This window comes from Selaginella moellendorffii, unplaced genomic scaffold (assembly GCF_000143415.4).
Source record: "Selaginella moellendorffii unplaced genomic scaffold, v1.0 SELMOscaffold_148, whole genome shotgun sequence".
Taxonomy (NCBI): Eukaryota; Viridiplantae; Streptophyta; class Lycopodiopsida; order Selaginellales; family Selaginellaceae; genus Selaginella; species Selaginella moellendorffii.
In genome coordinates this window covers 268,783-285,057 of record NW_003314409.1, presented here as the reverse complement: position 1 = coordinate 285,057, position 16,275 = coordinate 268,783, and the positions used below count along the sequence as shown (strand labels likewise).

General features: G+C 43.7%; 4 protein-coding genes across 5 annotated transcripts; 3 read left to right on the top strand and 1 right to left on the bottom strand.

Moving 5' to 3' along the window:
- The first annotated feature begins 476 nt into the window (after positions 1 to 476).
- LOC9652438 lies at positions 477 to 1,497 on the top strand. The gene is made up of 4 exons (XM_002993067.2): positions 477 to 602; positions 665 to 786; positions 840 to 1,044; positions 1,098 to 1,497. The coding sequence occupies exons 1-4, from the start codon at positions 542 to 544 to the stop codon at positions 1,310 to 1,312; spliced, it is 603 nt and encodes a 200-aa protein (XP_002993113.2). The 5' UTR covers positions 477 to 541; the 3' UTR covers positions 1,313 to 1,497.
- A 50-nt stretch (positions 1,498 to 1,547) lies between these two features.
- Positions 1,548 to 2,595, bottom strand: LOC9652456. The gene is made up of 4 exons (XM_002993047.2): positions 2,445 to 2,595; positions 2,248 to 2,375; positions 1,969 to 2,173; positions 1,548 to 1,904 (listed from the first exon to the last, which is right to left on the bottom strand). The coding sequence occupies exons 1-4, from the start codon at positions 2,515 to 2,517 to the stop codon at positions 1,720 to 1,722; spliced, it is 591 nt and encodes a 196-aa protein (XP_002993093.1). The 5' UTR covers positions 2,518 to 2,595; the 3' UTR covers positions 1,548 to 1,719.
- Positions 2,596 to 3,296: 701 nt separating this feature from the next.
- On the top strand, positions 3,297 to 3,815 carry LOC9652455 (methylesterase 17). Of its 2 annotated transcripts, XM_024666785.1 has the most exons (3): positions 3,297 to 3,422; positions 3,477 to 3,559; positions 3,628 to 3,815. In XM_024666785.1, the coding sequence occupies exons 1-3, from the start codon at positions 3,303 to 3,305 to the stop codon at positions 3,653 to 3,655; spliced, it is 231 nt and encodes a 76-aa protein (XP_024522553.1). In that variant the 5' UTR covers positions 3,297 to 3,302; the 3' UTR covers positions 3,656 to 3,815. The 2 variants fall into 2 exon arrangements, with proteins under 2 accessions (XP_024522553.1, XP_002993112.1); XM_002993066.2 differs by having other exon boundaries at positions 3,477 to 3,815.
- Positions 3,816 to 4,210: 395 nt separating this feature from the next.
- LOC9652437 (putative methylesterase 14, chloroplastic) lies at positions 4,211 to 5,503 on the top strand. The gene is made up of 4 exons (XM_024666784.1): positions 4,211 to 4,770; positions 4,819 to 4,959; positions 5,023 to 5,148; positions 5,201 to 5,503. The coding sequence occupies exons 1-4, from the start codon at positions 4,558 to 4,560 to the stop codon at positions 5,474 to 5,476; spliced, it is 756 nt and encodes a 251-aa protein (XP_024522552.1). The 5' UTR covers positions 4,211 to 4,557; the 3' UTR covers positions 5,477 to 5,503.
- The last annotated feature ends 10,772 nt before the right edge of the window (positions 5,504 to 16,275 follow it).

Below are 16,275 nucleotides of genomic sequence, written 5' to 3'. Positions count from 1 at the left end.
CAAATATAATATTTATATATATATATATAAAATAAATAAATATTTAAATTTTTGGTTTGTTTGGGAATAGTGAATATATTTAGAATATGCTTAGATATTTTAGAATATTCTACCATCTAATGGTTATTATTTATTTATTAATCATGTATTTATTATTTATAAATATGTTTATAATCCAATTGATCAATATAATTAATAAATAATAACAACAAATTTTCCTGTATTCGTGCTTTGGCCGGAATTGACCTTCAAAGTCATGGTTATTAATTATACAAAAAATGGAAAAACATTGAAATTTCAAAATCCAGTTTATACGCTGCTACAACGTATAATGCAAACCTTGATCTAATAAAGGAAATGGATGCACGTTTTCTTGTGAATGGGACCCAAGCCCACTACTGAACGAGGAATCCGTTAGCGGCCACGAAGGAAGGAGATACCCTCTTCTGCCTGCTATGGCACTATAAAACCCACAAGCTTGGGCAGGGGCTCTAGAGATTGAAGTTCTTTTCCACAAGAATCCAGAGCTAGAAGTTTTATCATGGTTAGCACATTGAATTTGTTTGTCATCTGCGTCACTCTCTTCTCGATTTCCATCCAAGGTGAACGTTTTTCACGATCCAGCCGTCTGGTTTCTAAAATCCTCTCTCTCGAATTGTATCAGCCGCGCTGGAATGCGAGGAGCTAGCGGTCGAGGACTGCGCGTTCGCGGTGTCGGGCTTGGGATCTCGATGCGTTCTGGAGAAGCGCGTCCTGGAGAGCAAGATCGTTGTTTACCAGTGCCAGGTTTGATCGATCAAAATCATGGATCGTTACTCCCCTGTTTTTCCGCGTAACAGACGTCCCCTGTCTTGGCGGAGAGATCCGAGGCATGGATCGAAACCGACGAGTGCCTGGCGGCGTGTGGCCTGGAGAGGATGTCGGTCGGGATCTCCACCGATGGAATCATCCGCAAGGAGTTCCTCAGCCGCTGGTGTTCTTCTCAGTGCCAGGCCAACTGTCCCAACGTTGTCGATCTCTTCACCAAGCTCGCCTCCGGAGAAGGTAATCCGATCGCTTTCCAATTCTATCATCGTTCCAGTGTCTTTCCTTCACAGACATCCATCTTCCACACATTTGCAACTCCATCCGACCCAGCTCTCGTAAGCTGATCGGTGAATCCTTGAGCGCTATGTCAAAGGGCACGAAACAGGCCATCGATTCGCTCCACAATGCCGAGGCCCCCGAGGCTCTTCACGGTGCCGAGGCCCCGGAATCTCTCACCTTCCTGGACTCGTCCGATGCCATGGCGCCATCTCCGGACGTCATGTGATTCGTTTCTTTAGATCCATCACAAAGATACTCAAAAAATCTCATATAATATTCACCAGCTAGTCGAAATTCTAGAAACCGTTAAGTTGTAGTTCGTGGCATGATCATAAGAAAGTTGGTAGTCGTGAGCGCATGTTATTTTGCCCCCAAATTCAATCACTAGCTCAACAACACCGAATTGACTCACTCGCTTTCCCTCGCTTTCGAATTGACACATTGACTCACTTTCTTCACTCGCTTTTGACCGAATGTGTTTATTGACTAGAATTTATGAAAAGAATCAATGTCGGTTTGGAGAGTTTCTACCACAATCTCAGCGCACGGGATCGTATGGAAGCTTCTCCAAACAAAAAATCAATCTCTCTACCGCAGACGAACTATAAACATGATCTATCGAGAATGTGTCCTCTAGTTGGTGCTTGGAGCTGGAGCTGGTGCCAAGGTGATCGATTCTGCGGAAATAGCAGCTTGCGGAGCAGCCGCGCCAGCCAAAGATTGGAGAACAAACTGGGTGTTCTTGAAGAGGAGAGAATCGGCAAGGATCCTGTGAGCACTGGGTCTCACGTAGTTGCAAACCTCGGCAAGATTGACACCTATCATCAAAAGATTTTCGGTTAAAGACCTGTTTGATCGAGAACTCTAGATGAATGATCTCACCTTCTCCGGCAGCGAGGCTTTCAAAAAGGTTGACAATGTTGGGGCAATTGTTCTGGCACACTGGCGAGCAGAGCCTGTTGACGAAGTTGCGGTTGGCGAGGCCATCGCTGGAGAATCCCACCCACATCCTCTCCACTCCACACTCTTTGACGCACTTATCGGATTCGATCCAGGCCTCTTGCTTCTCGGCCATGACATTGGATGTCTGAAGAGAGCAATCGATCGATTGTAAGTTTCAATCCAGAAACCAAAAGAAGAAGAGCATCGAATTGCTCTCACCTGGCACTCGTAGATGGCGCTGCTGTCCTGAGCTATGAATTTTTCTAGAACGCATCGGTTTCCCATTGTGGACACGGCAAACGCGCAGTCCTGAGGAGGAAGATCCTCGCACTCGAGCCTGCTTCCAGCTGAAACGAAAGCAGCAAAGATAATAAGACCTCCGTTTCAAATCAACAGCAAATAGCCGAAGAACCTACCAATCGCTCCGCTGATGCAGAGAAGAATCACAAACGAAGATACAAAGGCAAGAGATCTGGAAGAGCGCGCCATGCTGCGGAATCGACCGGAAGTGATGAACGAAACTTTAGGATCTTTGTGTGGTGCGTAGTAGCAAAGCGAAGCGTGTTCTGGAGATCGTGTTAAAGGAACACGGTCCCTTGGGTTTATATACCGCGAAGCTGCGCGTGGGAAAGAGCGTCAGCCGATGAGCAGCAGCAGAGAAGCTGGATCCTCTCTAATAACGCGCTCGAAAAAAACTCGTGGTTTTACCGTGTCAACCTTCGCTACGAACTCTCTCCTCGATCACTCAGTCAGCCCGCCCTAATTAAAGATTAAATTTTTGAACGAGAGTCCATTCGCGATTGGAATATTCTCGGCTATGGCGAAGTTTGTGTTTGCACGGCGCCGGGCATGGCGCGTGGTGCTGGTACAAAGTTTTGCCTCGTCTCCGCCAAGCTGGCCACGCGGCCCTGGCCGTGGATCTCACCAGCGCCGGGATCAGCACCGTTGATCCCAACCAGGTGAGAACCTTGGCTCATTACTCGCAGCCTCTCATCGATCTCATCGAGTCCCTTCCTCAAGGAGACAAGGTATAATATCCATTGTTTTTTTCTAATAAAGTCTAGTTTTAGATCGTGCTCGTGGGTCACAGCCTTGGAGGAATTGTCGTCACTTATGCCATGGAGAAGTATCCCTCGAAGATTGGAGCGGCTATCTTCGTGGTGGCACAAATGCTCCCTTCGGGTCCCAAAGCTATGGAGATCTGACAGAAGGTGAAACTTTGCCAGTTCCTTCCGTCGCTCAAATCTCATGAAGTTTTCTTTTGGCAGGCGGCAATGCCTGGTTTTCTGGAAATTATAGATAGCTTCTGCACCAAGGACTCGGAAGTTGCAACCTCATCAAGCTTCAAACCGGAGCATCGCCAGTCTGTGCTTTACCATCTTTGTTCGCCCGAGGTGAAATCACGGCCAAAACTTTTAGATCCGCTACTGAAACTCGACTTCAAACAGGACGTGGAGCTAGGGAATCTTCTAGTCAAACCAAATCCTCTCTTGCCACCCTCTGAAATCGCCGTGGAGTACACGAAAGAGAAGTATGGAAGTATTCCTCGTTATTACATCAAAGGGATTCATGACGTGTTGATGCCCGTGGCAATGCAAGATTATCTTCTGGAAAACAATCCCCCTGACGGTGTTCTAGAGCTTCCATCTGATCACAGCCCCTTCTTTTCCACTCCAGATGCGCTTGTGGAGGCACTCTCAAGCATTGCAACATCGTTAAAATGAAAGCTTATGGCAAATGCAAGGAACCGTCCTATCACTATATAATGAAAATAATCTTGGACAATGCAATGGCAATCTTGCAAGAGCTTGGTTTTGGCTGAGGGTATTCATGCCAATCAACAGTGATGATGGCTTCTTGCAATTTACACAGGACACCTAAAATTTATCCCGTGCTAGGCTTCTAGAGAAAGCAGAATACGCCTTTACTTGCAACTGCATGATTGACGCGTACGTGCAGCATGGCATTCTTGAAATGGCTAAATTTCTGTTTGATAGACTATCAAACAAGCATTAGCTCTATGCTCCTTGCATATGCCCAAAGAGGGCACCTTGAGAATATTACGAGCTCTGGACCCAGAAGACATCCACTTCTTTGCAACCATGCTAGATGAGGCTGCAAGCCGCATTTATCTCGTCACAAGCTTAAAAGCAAATCATGCTCCAAGCATAACTTTGTTGGCCGAGGATCCTCAAAGCCATGCTAGTGGACAAACAGTGGCTAGAGTTTAGCAAAGACTCGATGCGTTCTCATATCAGCACAAATTGAATCGCACCAGGGATCCAAGCACTTTTATTCTTTCGTCTCCAAGATTTGAGATTGATTGGAAGCTAGCCATGGAGCTGGAAACCCGAGGATTGTGAGCAAGGGGCATAGAAAAGTGGGCGTAGCACCCTTTTTTCGAAGTTCCCACACAGGTTGAGAATTGACCATTCCTGACATCCAGAAGCTTTTGATATCACTCGAATCCAAGCCTTGCAGCTCGAGAGTCGAGACAATAAAACGCGTGCGACTGGAATATTCTCGCCAATGGCGAAATTCGTGTTTGTGCACGGCGCAGGGCATGGCGCATGGTGTTGGTACAAGGTCTTGCCTCGTCTCCGTCAAGCGGGCCACGCGGCCCTGGCCGTGGATCTCTCCAGCGCCGGGATCAGCACCGTTGATCCCAACGAGGTGAGAACCTTGGCTCGTTACTCGCAGCCTCTCGTCGAGCTCATCGAGTTCCTTCCTCAAGGAGACAAGGTATACTATAAGAGCATGTCGTGTTTTTTTGGCATTTTTTTCTTCTAGATCGTGCTCGTGGGTCACAGCCTTGGGGGGATTGTCGTCACTTATGTCATGGAGAAGTATCCCACGAAGTGTGCAGCGGCAATCTTCGTGGTGGCATCGATGCTCCCTTCGGGTCCCAAAGCTATAGAGGTCCGAGACAAGGTGAAACTTTGCCAGTTCCTCCCGTCGCTTGGATCTCATGAAGTTTTCATGTAAATCTGGCAGGCGGTGATGTCTGGTTTCTCAGAAATTGTAGATAGGTTCTACACCAAGGGCTCGGAAGTTCCAACCTCGTCAAGACTCAAACCGGAGCATCACCAGCCTGTGCTTTACCATCTTTGTTCTTCCGAGGTGAAATTCTGCAAAACGTTTAGACCCGCTACTAAAACTGGACTTCAAACAGGACGTGGAGCTAGCAAATCTTCTTCTCAAACCAAATCCTTTGTTGCCACCCTCTGAAATCGCGGTGGAGTACACCAAAGAGAAGTATGGAAGTGTTCCTCGTTATTACATCAAAGGGATGCATGACAGAGTGATACCTGCGGCAATGCAAGATTATCTCCTGGAAAACAATCCCCCCAACGGTGTTCTAGAGCTTGCATCTGATCACAGCCCCTTCTTTTCCACTCCAGATGAGCTTGTAAAGGCACTTGTAAGCATCATAACATCGTTAAAATGAAAACATTCTAGAGAATTGCAAATGCAAGGAATTGCCATACAATGAAAACCCTTGGAAGACTATGGACAGAGTCCAGTGCCTAGAACTCATCCAATCTTGCAAGAGCTTGGCTTTGGCTGAGGATCTGCATGCCAGTAACAGTGCCAAAACTGATGATGTTTTCCTGTGCAACAAGCTCATCGCAATGTACACGAGGTGTGGAAGCTCATTGCACGCCAAACGAGTTTTTGATAGCATGGTTTCCAGGGATGTCTACTCTTGGGATTTCATGATGAATGCTTACTCGAAGTATGGCAGCCTTGAGAATGCAAAGGGATTCTTTGATTCGATGCCTCAGAGAACTACTGTTTCTTGGGTTGCAATGTTAAGCTCATATGCCCGTTCTGGGCATCTAGAGGAAGCCGAAAATACCTTTGCAAGGATGCCAGATGCAACTACGGTGGCTTGAAACTTTATGATTGACGTGTACGTTCATCATGGATTTCTTGAAAAGGCGAACATTTTGTTCGATAGAATGCCAAGGCAAACATTAGTTGCTTGGACCACTATGCTTGTGCATATGCCCAAAGAGGGCACCTTGTTCTTGCCAAGAGAATGTTTCACACGATGCCACTACGAGATCTAATCTCTTGGACGGCCATGTTCAACGCGTATGTGCAGAACGGGACTGTTGAAATTGCGAGAATTTTTGTTGATCTCATGCCGGAATGGGATCTCGTATCGTGGACAGCAGTGCTCACTGCGTATGTGAAGAGAGGAAACTTTTCCGAAGCCAAGCAAACTTTTGATCAGATGCCGTTTAGAAACTTGGTGTCATGGACGTGCTTGCTGGACGCATTTTTACAAGTCAAAGACGTACAAGCTGTTAAAGAAACGTAGAATGTAATGCTCTCTGCATGTGCCCATCTCAGAGATCTGCAAAACGCGGTGATCATCTTTGAAGCTATGCCCGAACGAACAATGGCTTAAGCCGAAACGCGATTTGGTTTCATGGACAATTGGAAAATTGGCATCTGGATGAAGCAAAGAATATCTTTGAAATGATGCCACAAAAGACAATAGAGGCGGCAAATACAATGCTTTCAGCTCTTGCACAAAATAAGTGCCTGTCGGAATTTAGAGAACTGTTTGTAAAGATGCCACAGCATAGTACAATGTCGTGGAATGCTCTTTTGTCAGCAAATGCACAAAACGGGCACTTGGAGGAAACAAGAAGGGTTTTCCTGAAATACAATACTCTCAATAGAGGCCCAAAAAGGGATGATAAGTAGAGCCAAGGAAATCTTCCAGTACGAAATGCTAGAGTGGGATGTTGTGTCTAGCACTGTAATGATCTCGACTTTCTCCAAAAGCGACAAGTTTGAAGAGGCTAAGCAGGTTTTCGACACAATGCCATTTCAAGATTCAGTCTCTTCAACAGCCATGGTTCCCAACTTTGGCCAAAATGGACAAGTTGAAGATGCTAAGGGCTTGTTTGAAAGAATCTGTCCGTAAAACAGAGATGTTGTGTGTTGGAATGTGATGTTTGTAACTTATGCTCAAAATAGACATCTACTGAAAGCAAGAGAAGTGTTCAATGACATGCTATGTATGGAAGGACACAGCCTCCTGGACTGCAATGTTGTCTCTCTATGCTCAAACTAGCCACCTCTGGTATTGTAGAAAGCTCTTTCTTGAGATGCTTGAGAGGTGCTTGGTCACTTGGAGTTCATTGCCTTAGGTGGAATGGTGTTTCATTTAAGTATTATAAAATTCATTAATCCTCACCCCTTCTTCAGAGCATAGGCCTTTCTTTTGACCACATGGTCAATGTAAGTCAAAGGGAAGCTCAATATTAAGATATGTTAGGGTAAAGAATTTAACTTACCCTAGGGCTCTCAGTGGAGGGGTGTGGTGGAGTTTTCAAGGTAGCTCAAAGGTGGTTGGGTGGTGAAAAACTTTAAAAGGAGGCATAACATAATCTAGGGAGACTAGATTTTATCTTTTTGCATTGGATCATAACATTAATATTAAAGGAGTTAGTTGTGATGGCTGACAAAGGTGAACGCTAGAATCCTATTGTCAATGGTGATGCCAATGATGGTGCCAATGGAGCTATGAAGGTTTAGACCATTCAAAATATTGTTCATGAGTTGTGAGCTTTTAATCAAAATCAATAAAAGGTGCAAGATGGCATGATGGATACCATATATAAACATGTCTCTAAATACCAAATGTAGCCAATGTGGTTTTCACTTTTATCCTATGGTGATCTATAAGATAACACAAAAACGGAATCTAAATCCCTTCATATACCACATGTCTAAGGACAGTAGAGCAAACCCAAAGTTTCAGGGCCTTAGGCCACTAAATAAAAGAATAGAGCCAAACTTCTAAGTATAGAGCCAATAAGCAAAGGTATTGAAATACAAAGTGACTCCCAATTATACAGCCCAAGGAGTGAAGGAACAAAACTATGGAGCAATTTGGAAAAGTTTTAAAGCATTTAGCATCCTAATGTCATAACTAACATGAAAAAATAGAGCTAAACAAAGTTTGATGTTATTTCAACATATTGGTGGCCTAACGCAAAGATATGGGTACTCCAACAGCTACTATGGCAAGCTGAATATAGAACAAAATAGGTACACAAGCGAGAGCTAGATTATGCCTTAGATTGGTTAGTCATTTTTGACTTAATCCCTACTACATTTAGAACCCCCAATATGCCTTCCCCTTGAGAAATGCACGCTTTGGGCTTTCATTTAGTTATCCTTAGTACTAGGAGTTAGTCTCTAGGACAAATTTAAAACTTACTAATTATGGAATGTCACTAGATTGTGAAGTTGGACACGGGACCAACACTATAATTTCTACATTTCATAGATATGCTAAATTAGCAAATTTAGACACTTTCCATAAATAGCAATTGAGACTAAATAGAACTAACATAAAGGGCATGATAGTGAGGGTGTAGACACGGTAAATTATTATCTAGCAAATATTGAGGGACCAATCTTAATATTGTGGGGGTTCTTGTCAAGCCAGTGCAGGACAGAACAAACGAGAACTAACAAACCGAAGACACTTAAGAATTTCTTCCTTATGCTCATTTAGCCAAGTACAAATGCTAAGTTAAATTTACTAACACTTGAACAAAAGGGACTGATAAAGGGTTTAGTAATGCTAACCTCTTGTTGTCATGGTAGTAAGGAAAAAATATTTGAAAGGACTAACTAATAGGTAACTTTCAATACCTACAATCACATTTATGATAATGTTGAGGCACTCGAGGCTAAATGTGATAGTGCTCCAAGTAAAACTTCCTTGGTAGATCAATTTAGGATTCCAACCTTTTCCAATAATGGTGGTGTGGACTAGTGTCTAGTTTGGCTAGCTAATGTAAAGAAGTTCTTGGCTGTTAAAGAAATTCCAAATGCGAAGGCTTTAATGGTTATTTTAATGGTTTTGCATGATGCGGGTCTTCAGTGGTGGAATTGGCTTGAAGAGTCTTGGATAAGAAACCATCAATATCTACTATAGATGAGTTTGAGGCTACTTTCTGCTTACATTTTGTCCCTCACTATGATATAGAGATTGTTTGTACAGAACTTTGACATTTCCAGCAAGGGAAAATGATGCCCAGGAACTATATTGGAAAGCTTACTCACTTGATTAGTTGTGTTCTAACAAAGGATTCAGATCAAAACAAGACCTACTTTATTGATAGTTTTTATAGTGAGAGCATGCAGTAACATTTGCATCATTCTCAACCTACAAAGAGTTTAGAGAAGCTTTTTGATGCAGCAAGTCTCATAAGCATTCAAGGAGTCTTTTTGTCAAGAATTATCATGATGGTCACCATGGACACAACGATGGGAACAAGCATCACAGGTTGAAGTTTATGGTGGCTACTTCGGATGCAAAGGGGTCTAAGAAACAGTTCTTTATGAAGAATTATGGAAAGGGTTGTCATTGTTGCAGCGAGTTTAAACACTACAAGGATGATTATCTACCATCGAGGGACAAATAGTAGGGCAAAACGAATGGCCGATCTTCTACTGATAGTAAGTTAGATATTAAAAATATGTAAATTTTGCAGTGTGAGGATGATGGGGATGACCATTTCAATTGAAGGAAGAGGCTTTTAATCATTGCTCATCAATTTAACTGTGTGTAGAATAAGATGGAGCTCGAAGACACTCGTGCATCAACTTTAATGCTAAAGGGTGTGTTCTGTGGCAGTCCAGTATGGATTTTACTGGATAGTGGGAGCGATAACAATTTTGTTTCGGCAAAGTTTATTGAGAAGCATGGTCTAGTGACATGAGTTCTTCTATACATAATAGAAGGTGTAGTTACCTTTGCTCAACATTTTGATGCTTATGTAGAGGGGTTGGAAGTGTTAGTTGGCAAAACCATATATGTGGAGACTTTTTATCTCGTGAATATCCATCATGTGGATCTCATTCTTGGGATGCCATGATTAGTGAAAGTGAATCTAAAATAAAATAGAGTATTAAACATGTCTCGTTAGAGTATGGTAACATTTAAGTTGTGTAGTTTAGAAAGGGAATTCAGCTTTTAGTTATTATGCTCTCTACTACATCTTTGAAGTGGGCTTATCATAATAGACAAACATTTTTGAGTTGTTGTTGATTTGTGACTTGGAGGACCAAGACATATGTGGGGGAGAGATAGCAATATGGGCTATACTTGTAGAGTTTTCTAATGTTTTTCCATTTGAACTTCTTTATGGATTGCCTCTATTATGAGGTGTGGAGTATGGGATTACATTGGAACTAAGGACATGACCAATTTATTAGTGTCCATTTTAGTTGAGTTATGCGGAAGAGCAATAAGTTTAGCAACAAGCTAAGGAGTTATCAAGTAAATCTCCGTTTAGTGCTCTGATCTTGCTCATGAAAAAGAAGGATGGTTCAATGCAGATGTGTATTGACTACCATGCCTTGAATAAGAAGATAGTGGAAAATAAAATGTTGATGCCATGTGTAGATGATATCTTAGATGAGTTTGGTAAATCATGAGTGTTTACCAAGATTGTGGATATTATCAGATTGTAATGGATGATACATCTATCTCCAAGACAACATTCAACACAAGCTTTAGGGATTTTGAGTTTACAATTATGCTATTTGGTTTGATGAATGCCCCAACCACATTGATTTGGTTGATGACAAAGGTATTTGAGCATTATCTTCATGAGTATGTGGAGATTTTCTTGATATTCTTGTTTTCTATAAGAATATAGGAGTATAAAGTGTATTTGCACAAAGTTCTTTTGTTAGTATGTGATAGTAAATTTTATGTAAAGAAGAGTAAATATGAGTTTAGAAAGTTGGAAGTGGAGTATCTAGGCTATATTATGATATCTGAGGGTGTCAAGACAGATCCAAGGAAGGTAACTATGGTGGAGAACTAGCGTATACCGATTTTAGTAGCAGAGTTACATAGTTTCCTTGGTATAAATAGTTACTATTAATGTTTCCAGCATAAGTTTGCAAAGGTGGTTATTCCTTTGATAGGGTTGTTGCGCAAGAACTTACCATTCGAATGGAAGAAGCCACATGAGGATAGTTTTGTGGCATTGAAACAGTTGTTGAGCAAGGCTTTAGTGTTTCACATTATTGATCTATCAAAACCTTACAAGGTAATGTGTGATGCAAGTGGTTATACATTGGGAGGAATTCTCATGCAAAAGGGACAGCCTATTGCCTATGAGAGTTAAACTTTAAACAACATTATTTTATATATAAGAAAGAGTTACTCTTCATTATTCATGCTTTACAAACGTGGTAACACTATCTTTATGGTGCAATGTTTATAGTGTTAACAGATCATAAACCTTTTATGTATTTTTTCACACAAAAGGAGTTGAGCACTAATTAAATGGTTAAACTCATAGAGTTTGGGGAGTTTCCTATTGAGCATTATTTAGGGAAATCAAATGTGGTGGTAGATGCTTTACCTTATGTTCATTATGTGACGGCATTACAAACATGATTTTGTCATCATTTGAGTAATATGGTTAGTGAGTTTAAACAGTTGGTTGAGCGTGCTTAGGCTCAGAATGCTAAAGTAGTCTTTTTGCGAGTTCAGATGGAAACCCCTTTCTTATTGGTGGATGGGATTCTTTATGTAAGCCACAAATTTTTCTTTTCCAATTTGCTAGCTTACCTCGTCTATCCGATCAACACTGCCTTGATTTTTGCTAAGTTCCCTCGCCAAGGTTCCCGCCTATTGTACGAACTTTTATTTGGTCCTACTTGGTTTTAGCTACTCACTGCACGAGCAACAAAGCGTTAGCCATCCATCCACGGATTCCTAAATCTCTCCCAATCCCCCTCCCCGGGTTAGACTGGACTTAAGATTTGGCTACACTCCCTGCAGGCACAAGTAGCTAAGCACACCAAACCTCCAGGTTCCTAGCATCCCTTGGTACAACAAGACTTGATCATGGGACCCTTTAAATCCCAAGCCTTGGGTGCAACACTTGCTTTGGGACACTAGGGCAAAACACCGTGGCCTAACGGCCCAGTATGGGTACCTCTACCCCTCCCACTTCTATCCCGAAGGGAAGGCCCAAGCCCCTTGGAAGGGTGAGGACCAATGAGCCACAAAGTACTCAAGTGGGGCACCATTCCACATGAGCCGGGAGCACCGCAGTTAGTTTCCCTTTCAGGAGTGGAAGCTACTCTTGAGCACTTCCTTGGGTGGCCCCTCCGGCACCACCTGAGTCCATGCTCACTCCCATCTAAGGCCCTTTAGCCCTAGTCTCAACCTCAAGTCAGTTTGGAAGCACCACTAGAGAGTTCCTTCAAGACTGGTTCCAAGACCTCACTATCCTTACTATACTTTTGGAACCCCCTATAGCCCCCCCCCCCGGGAGACGCATGCTTTGGGCTTTCACCCCTTGACCTGTATTAGTACTCGGACTCGATCTCGGACCTGACTTCGGACTTGATCTCGGACCCGATCTCGTACTCGACTTCGGACTTGACCTCGAACTCGGTCTCGGACCCAATCTCGGATTTCAGACTCTATGAAATAATAATGCCACTTCCACTAACACAAGTGCTAGCAATGTTATTGCCTCAATTACACACCTTCTCCATCCAACAATCTACTCCAAGTGCTAACGGATCAACAAACAAGCCATAGCAAGTGAATGTTATAACCCTTTTCCAACACTTTAATGGGCAAACTCAAGGAAATAAGATACCAACTCAAGCTTAGCATAATGGACCACTATCGAGAATCCAGTCAAAGTCTCGAACTCAGTCTCGAATTTGGTCTCGAACTCAGTCTCCGAGTCGGCCTCGGACTCAATCCCGAACTCTATCTCGAACTCGGTCTCAGAGTCGGTCTTGGACTCGATCTCAAACTCAGTCCCATCTGATGAACTCTTTGTCATTTCGGTCATGCTTTCGGGGATCCTTTAGCCTACAACACTTTGGGGAGTTGGTTCCTTACAACTCCACCACCCATAGAAGAAGTTCAATGCCCACATCGAATGTCTCTTTTTATCCTACGACTTGTTAACCATATCTTCGAGGGCATCCCCCCACTTAGCGGTGTGCCTAAGTTAGCCTTCCTGGCCAAGAGCATGACAATGAAATATAGGTGTTCCTATACCCCTCACCCCACCACGCCCTAGAATGGGGTTGGGACTTGAACCCAGCCTTGCTTTACTAGGGGGTTGGGACTCGAACCCAACCTCCGTAGAATATATCTATGGATTCGACATCCCTGTGGGGAGTCGGGCATACTTCTCTACTCTTGGTTGACCTAGCTAACCCATGCTAATTAGCTTACCTTCGGCGCGCCTTTGGGTCCCAATATATGCCATTGCTCAACTTCACAAATTGATACTTTAATTGAACTTTGCATAAGTATATAGAGTTCTACCTTGCAGAAATTCCTCCACTAGATCTCGCGCGTTCGCTAGGTTCTCCTTCGGTTCCCATGTTGCTTCGCAGTGTGGAAATCCTTTCCACTTCACATGGAACTCTCTCACCTCGCGTCCTTGTCGCTTGCTCTTGTGCGCATTGAGGATGGCCTCGACTTCATATTCCTCTTCCCCTTGGATAACCTCAAGTAAAGGTCTTACTTGGTTCTTCCGAAGCGGATCCTCAAAGTATGGCTTGAGTAAGTTCACGTGGAACACTGGGTGCATCTTCCCTATCTCTCAAGGAAGTCGGAGACGGTAAGCCACTTTACCAATTTGTGCCTCAATATCATAAGGCCCCGCGAACCTGCTTAAGGAACTCAAAATCAATTCATTTATAGAAATACATGCATTTTAACCTTTGGGTCAACTTTCGGCTGATCCCACTTGGTAGCCTGAGGTTCTTGGTGTTCAGCCACACCTTCTCCCCAGCTTGGAACTCTACATCCTGGCACTTCTAGTTCGCGTACTTGGTTTGCCTTTGTTGAGCCCATTCCAAGGAATCCCTCACTAGATTCCAAATGTTGAGTCTTTCCGTTGTGAATACCTCCACTGTGGGTAACTCTCCATGATACTCGGCCACGCCGAGTTCCACAGGACCTTCAATAGCTCACCCATTGATGACTTCCCATGGACTCACCCTGATACTCGAATGTGGTGAGTTGTTATAACACATTTCCGCAAATCCCAAATGACTTACCCAATCGCTCTGGTCTCCCGAGACATAGCATCGCAAATAATCCTCCAGCTGCTTATTCACCCTTTCCGTTTGTCCGTCTGTCAAGAAGTGTTAGTGCCATCAAACTTGACTTAATACCCATTACCTGTCTATGAGTGATAGGTTGTGCTGAATTTCAACTTGGTGCGATACTGTTTCTGGAGTGTTCTCCAGAACCTACTGGTGAAGATCTTATCTCGATCTGAGATAATCTCTTTTGGCCTTCCCCGCACTCGAACCACTTGTTCGAAGAATAGCTTCGCCACACCTTCTGCATCCACTTCCGTTGTGGTGGGTATGAAATGTGCCATCTTCGAAAATCAGTCCACCACCACGAATATCGCATCGAACCCCTCGCTTAGAAGGAGTCCCGTGATGAAATCCATCGTAAAACATTTCCACGGATGATCTGGAATTGGGATGCTTTGTAACAAGCCCCCACTAGCTTTAGTCACAGCTTTGACCTGCTGACATGTTGGACATGTCTTTACATAGTCTTGGACATTCTTAGCCATATCTTGCCAGTGGTACTTCCTCTTGAGTAAACCCATTGTCTTGGGCACTCCGCCGTGTCCCGCAAGAGGTCCGTCATGACACTCTTCTAAGGCTACCTTCCTTAGTTCCCCTTCTAGAACATACACCCTCGTTTGCTTGTAATAAATGAGTCCATTGCGTTCCGCATAGCTTGTTTTATCTTCCGTTGGCAGCTCACCTCTCTGGTGAGCTTCCCGTGCCTCTAAATTCCTCAGCAACACTTCTTGTGCTAGACCATCATTCTCATATGATGTCCACACATCATCCCACAAGGTTGCTGTCATACTAGATATCGCTAACTTCAAGCTTGCTTTTCGACTTAGCGCATCCGCCACGATATTGCTCTTCCTAGGCTTGTACAGAATCTTGCAATCAAACTTGGCCAAAGCATTGGCCCACCAACCTTGTTTCCCTCTCAGGTCGGGCTGTGATAAGAAGTGTTTCATTGCCACATTGTCCGTGTAAACCTTGAAGTGTCTCCCAAGGTAGTGTCGCCACTCCTTGAGCGCCTTGACCACCGCAAACAATTCCTTCTCGTGGGCAGGCCATTTCCTTTGAACTTTGTCCAACTTTTTCGAGAAGAACGCTACTAGATGGTTGTCTTGCTTCAAAACTACGCCCAACACAAAGTCCAAAGCATCTGTTTCTACCTCAAAGTCCTTACCAAAGTCTGGTAACGCCAACACGTTCCTCAACTTCCCTTTGAGGTGGACAAATGCTGCCTCGCATTCTACTATCCATACCATTTTCCCTTTTCCTGTTTGGTCCGTTAAGGGCAGGGCTACTCTCGAATAGTGTATGATAAACTTTCGTCGGTAGTAGTTGCATAGCCCCAAGAATGCCCTTACCTCGTGTACATTCGATGGTCACTCCCAATCTTGGATAACTTGGACCTTCTCAGGGTCCACTTTGAGCCCGTCCTTGCCCACCATATGCCCGAGAAGCTTTACCTCTTGTTGAGCAAAGTCACATTTGCTCTCTTTAGCATACAGCTAGTGTTCCCTTAGTTTCTCAAACACCTTCATCAAATGTTTGACATGCTCCTCTAATGTTTTGCTATAGATCAAAATGTCATCAATATAGACAACCATAAAGTGATTCAGATAGGGTACAAAGATGTGGTTCATCAACGCCAAAAACGTTGTCGGCCCATTGCATAGCCCAAAGGGCATCACCAGAAACTCAAAGCTTCCATACCTTGTTTGACAAGTTGTCTTCTCGACATCTTCCTCTGCTACCGTGATCTGGTAGTATCCTGACCTTAGGTCAATCCTCGAGAAGTGTTTTGCCTTTCCCAACCTATCGAAGAAGTCCTCAATCTTTGGCAAAGGGTACTTGTTCTTCTTTGTATACTTGTTAAGTAACCGGTAGTTTATGCACATGCGCATAAATCCATCTTTCTTTTTCACAAATAACATCGGTGCCCCATATGGCGACTTGCTCAACGTAACATACCCTTTGTCCACCAACTCCTCAAGTTCCTTTTCGTTCAAACAATAAGGGGAACGAACTACCGCCTCAGCACCCTCGACCAGCTCAATCTTATGTTCCATCGGTCGTGCGAGGGGCAACCCCGCCGATAGCTCCTCTGGCATGGTA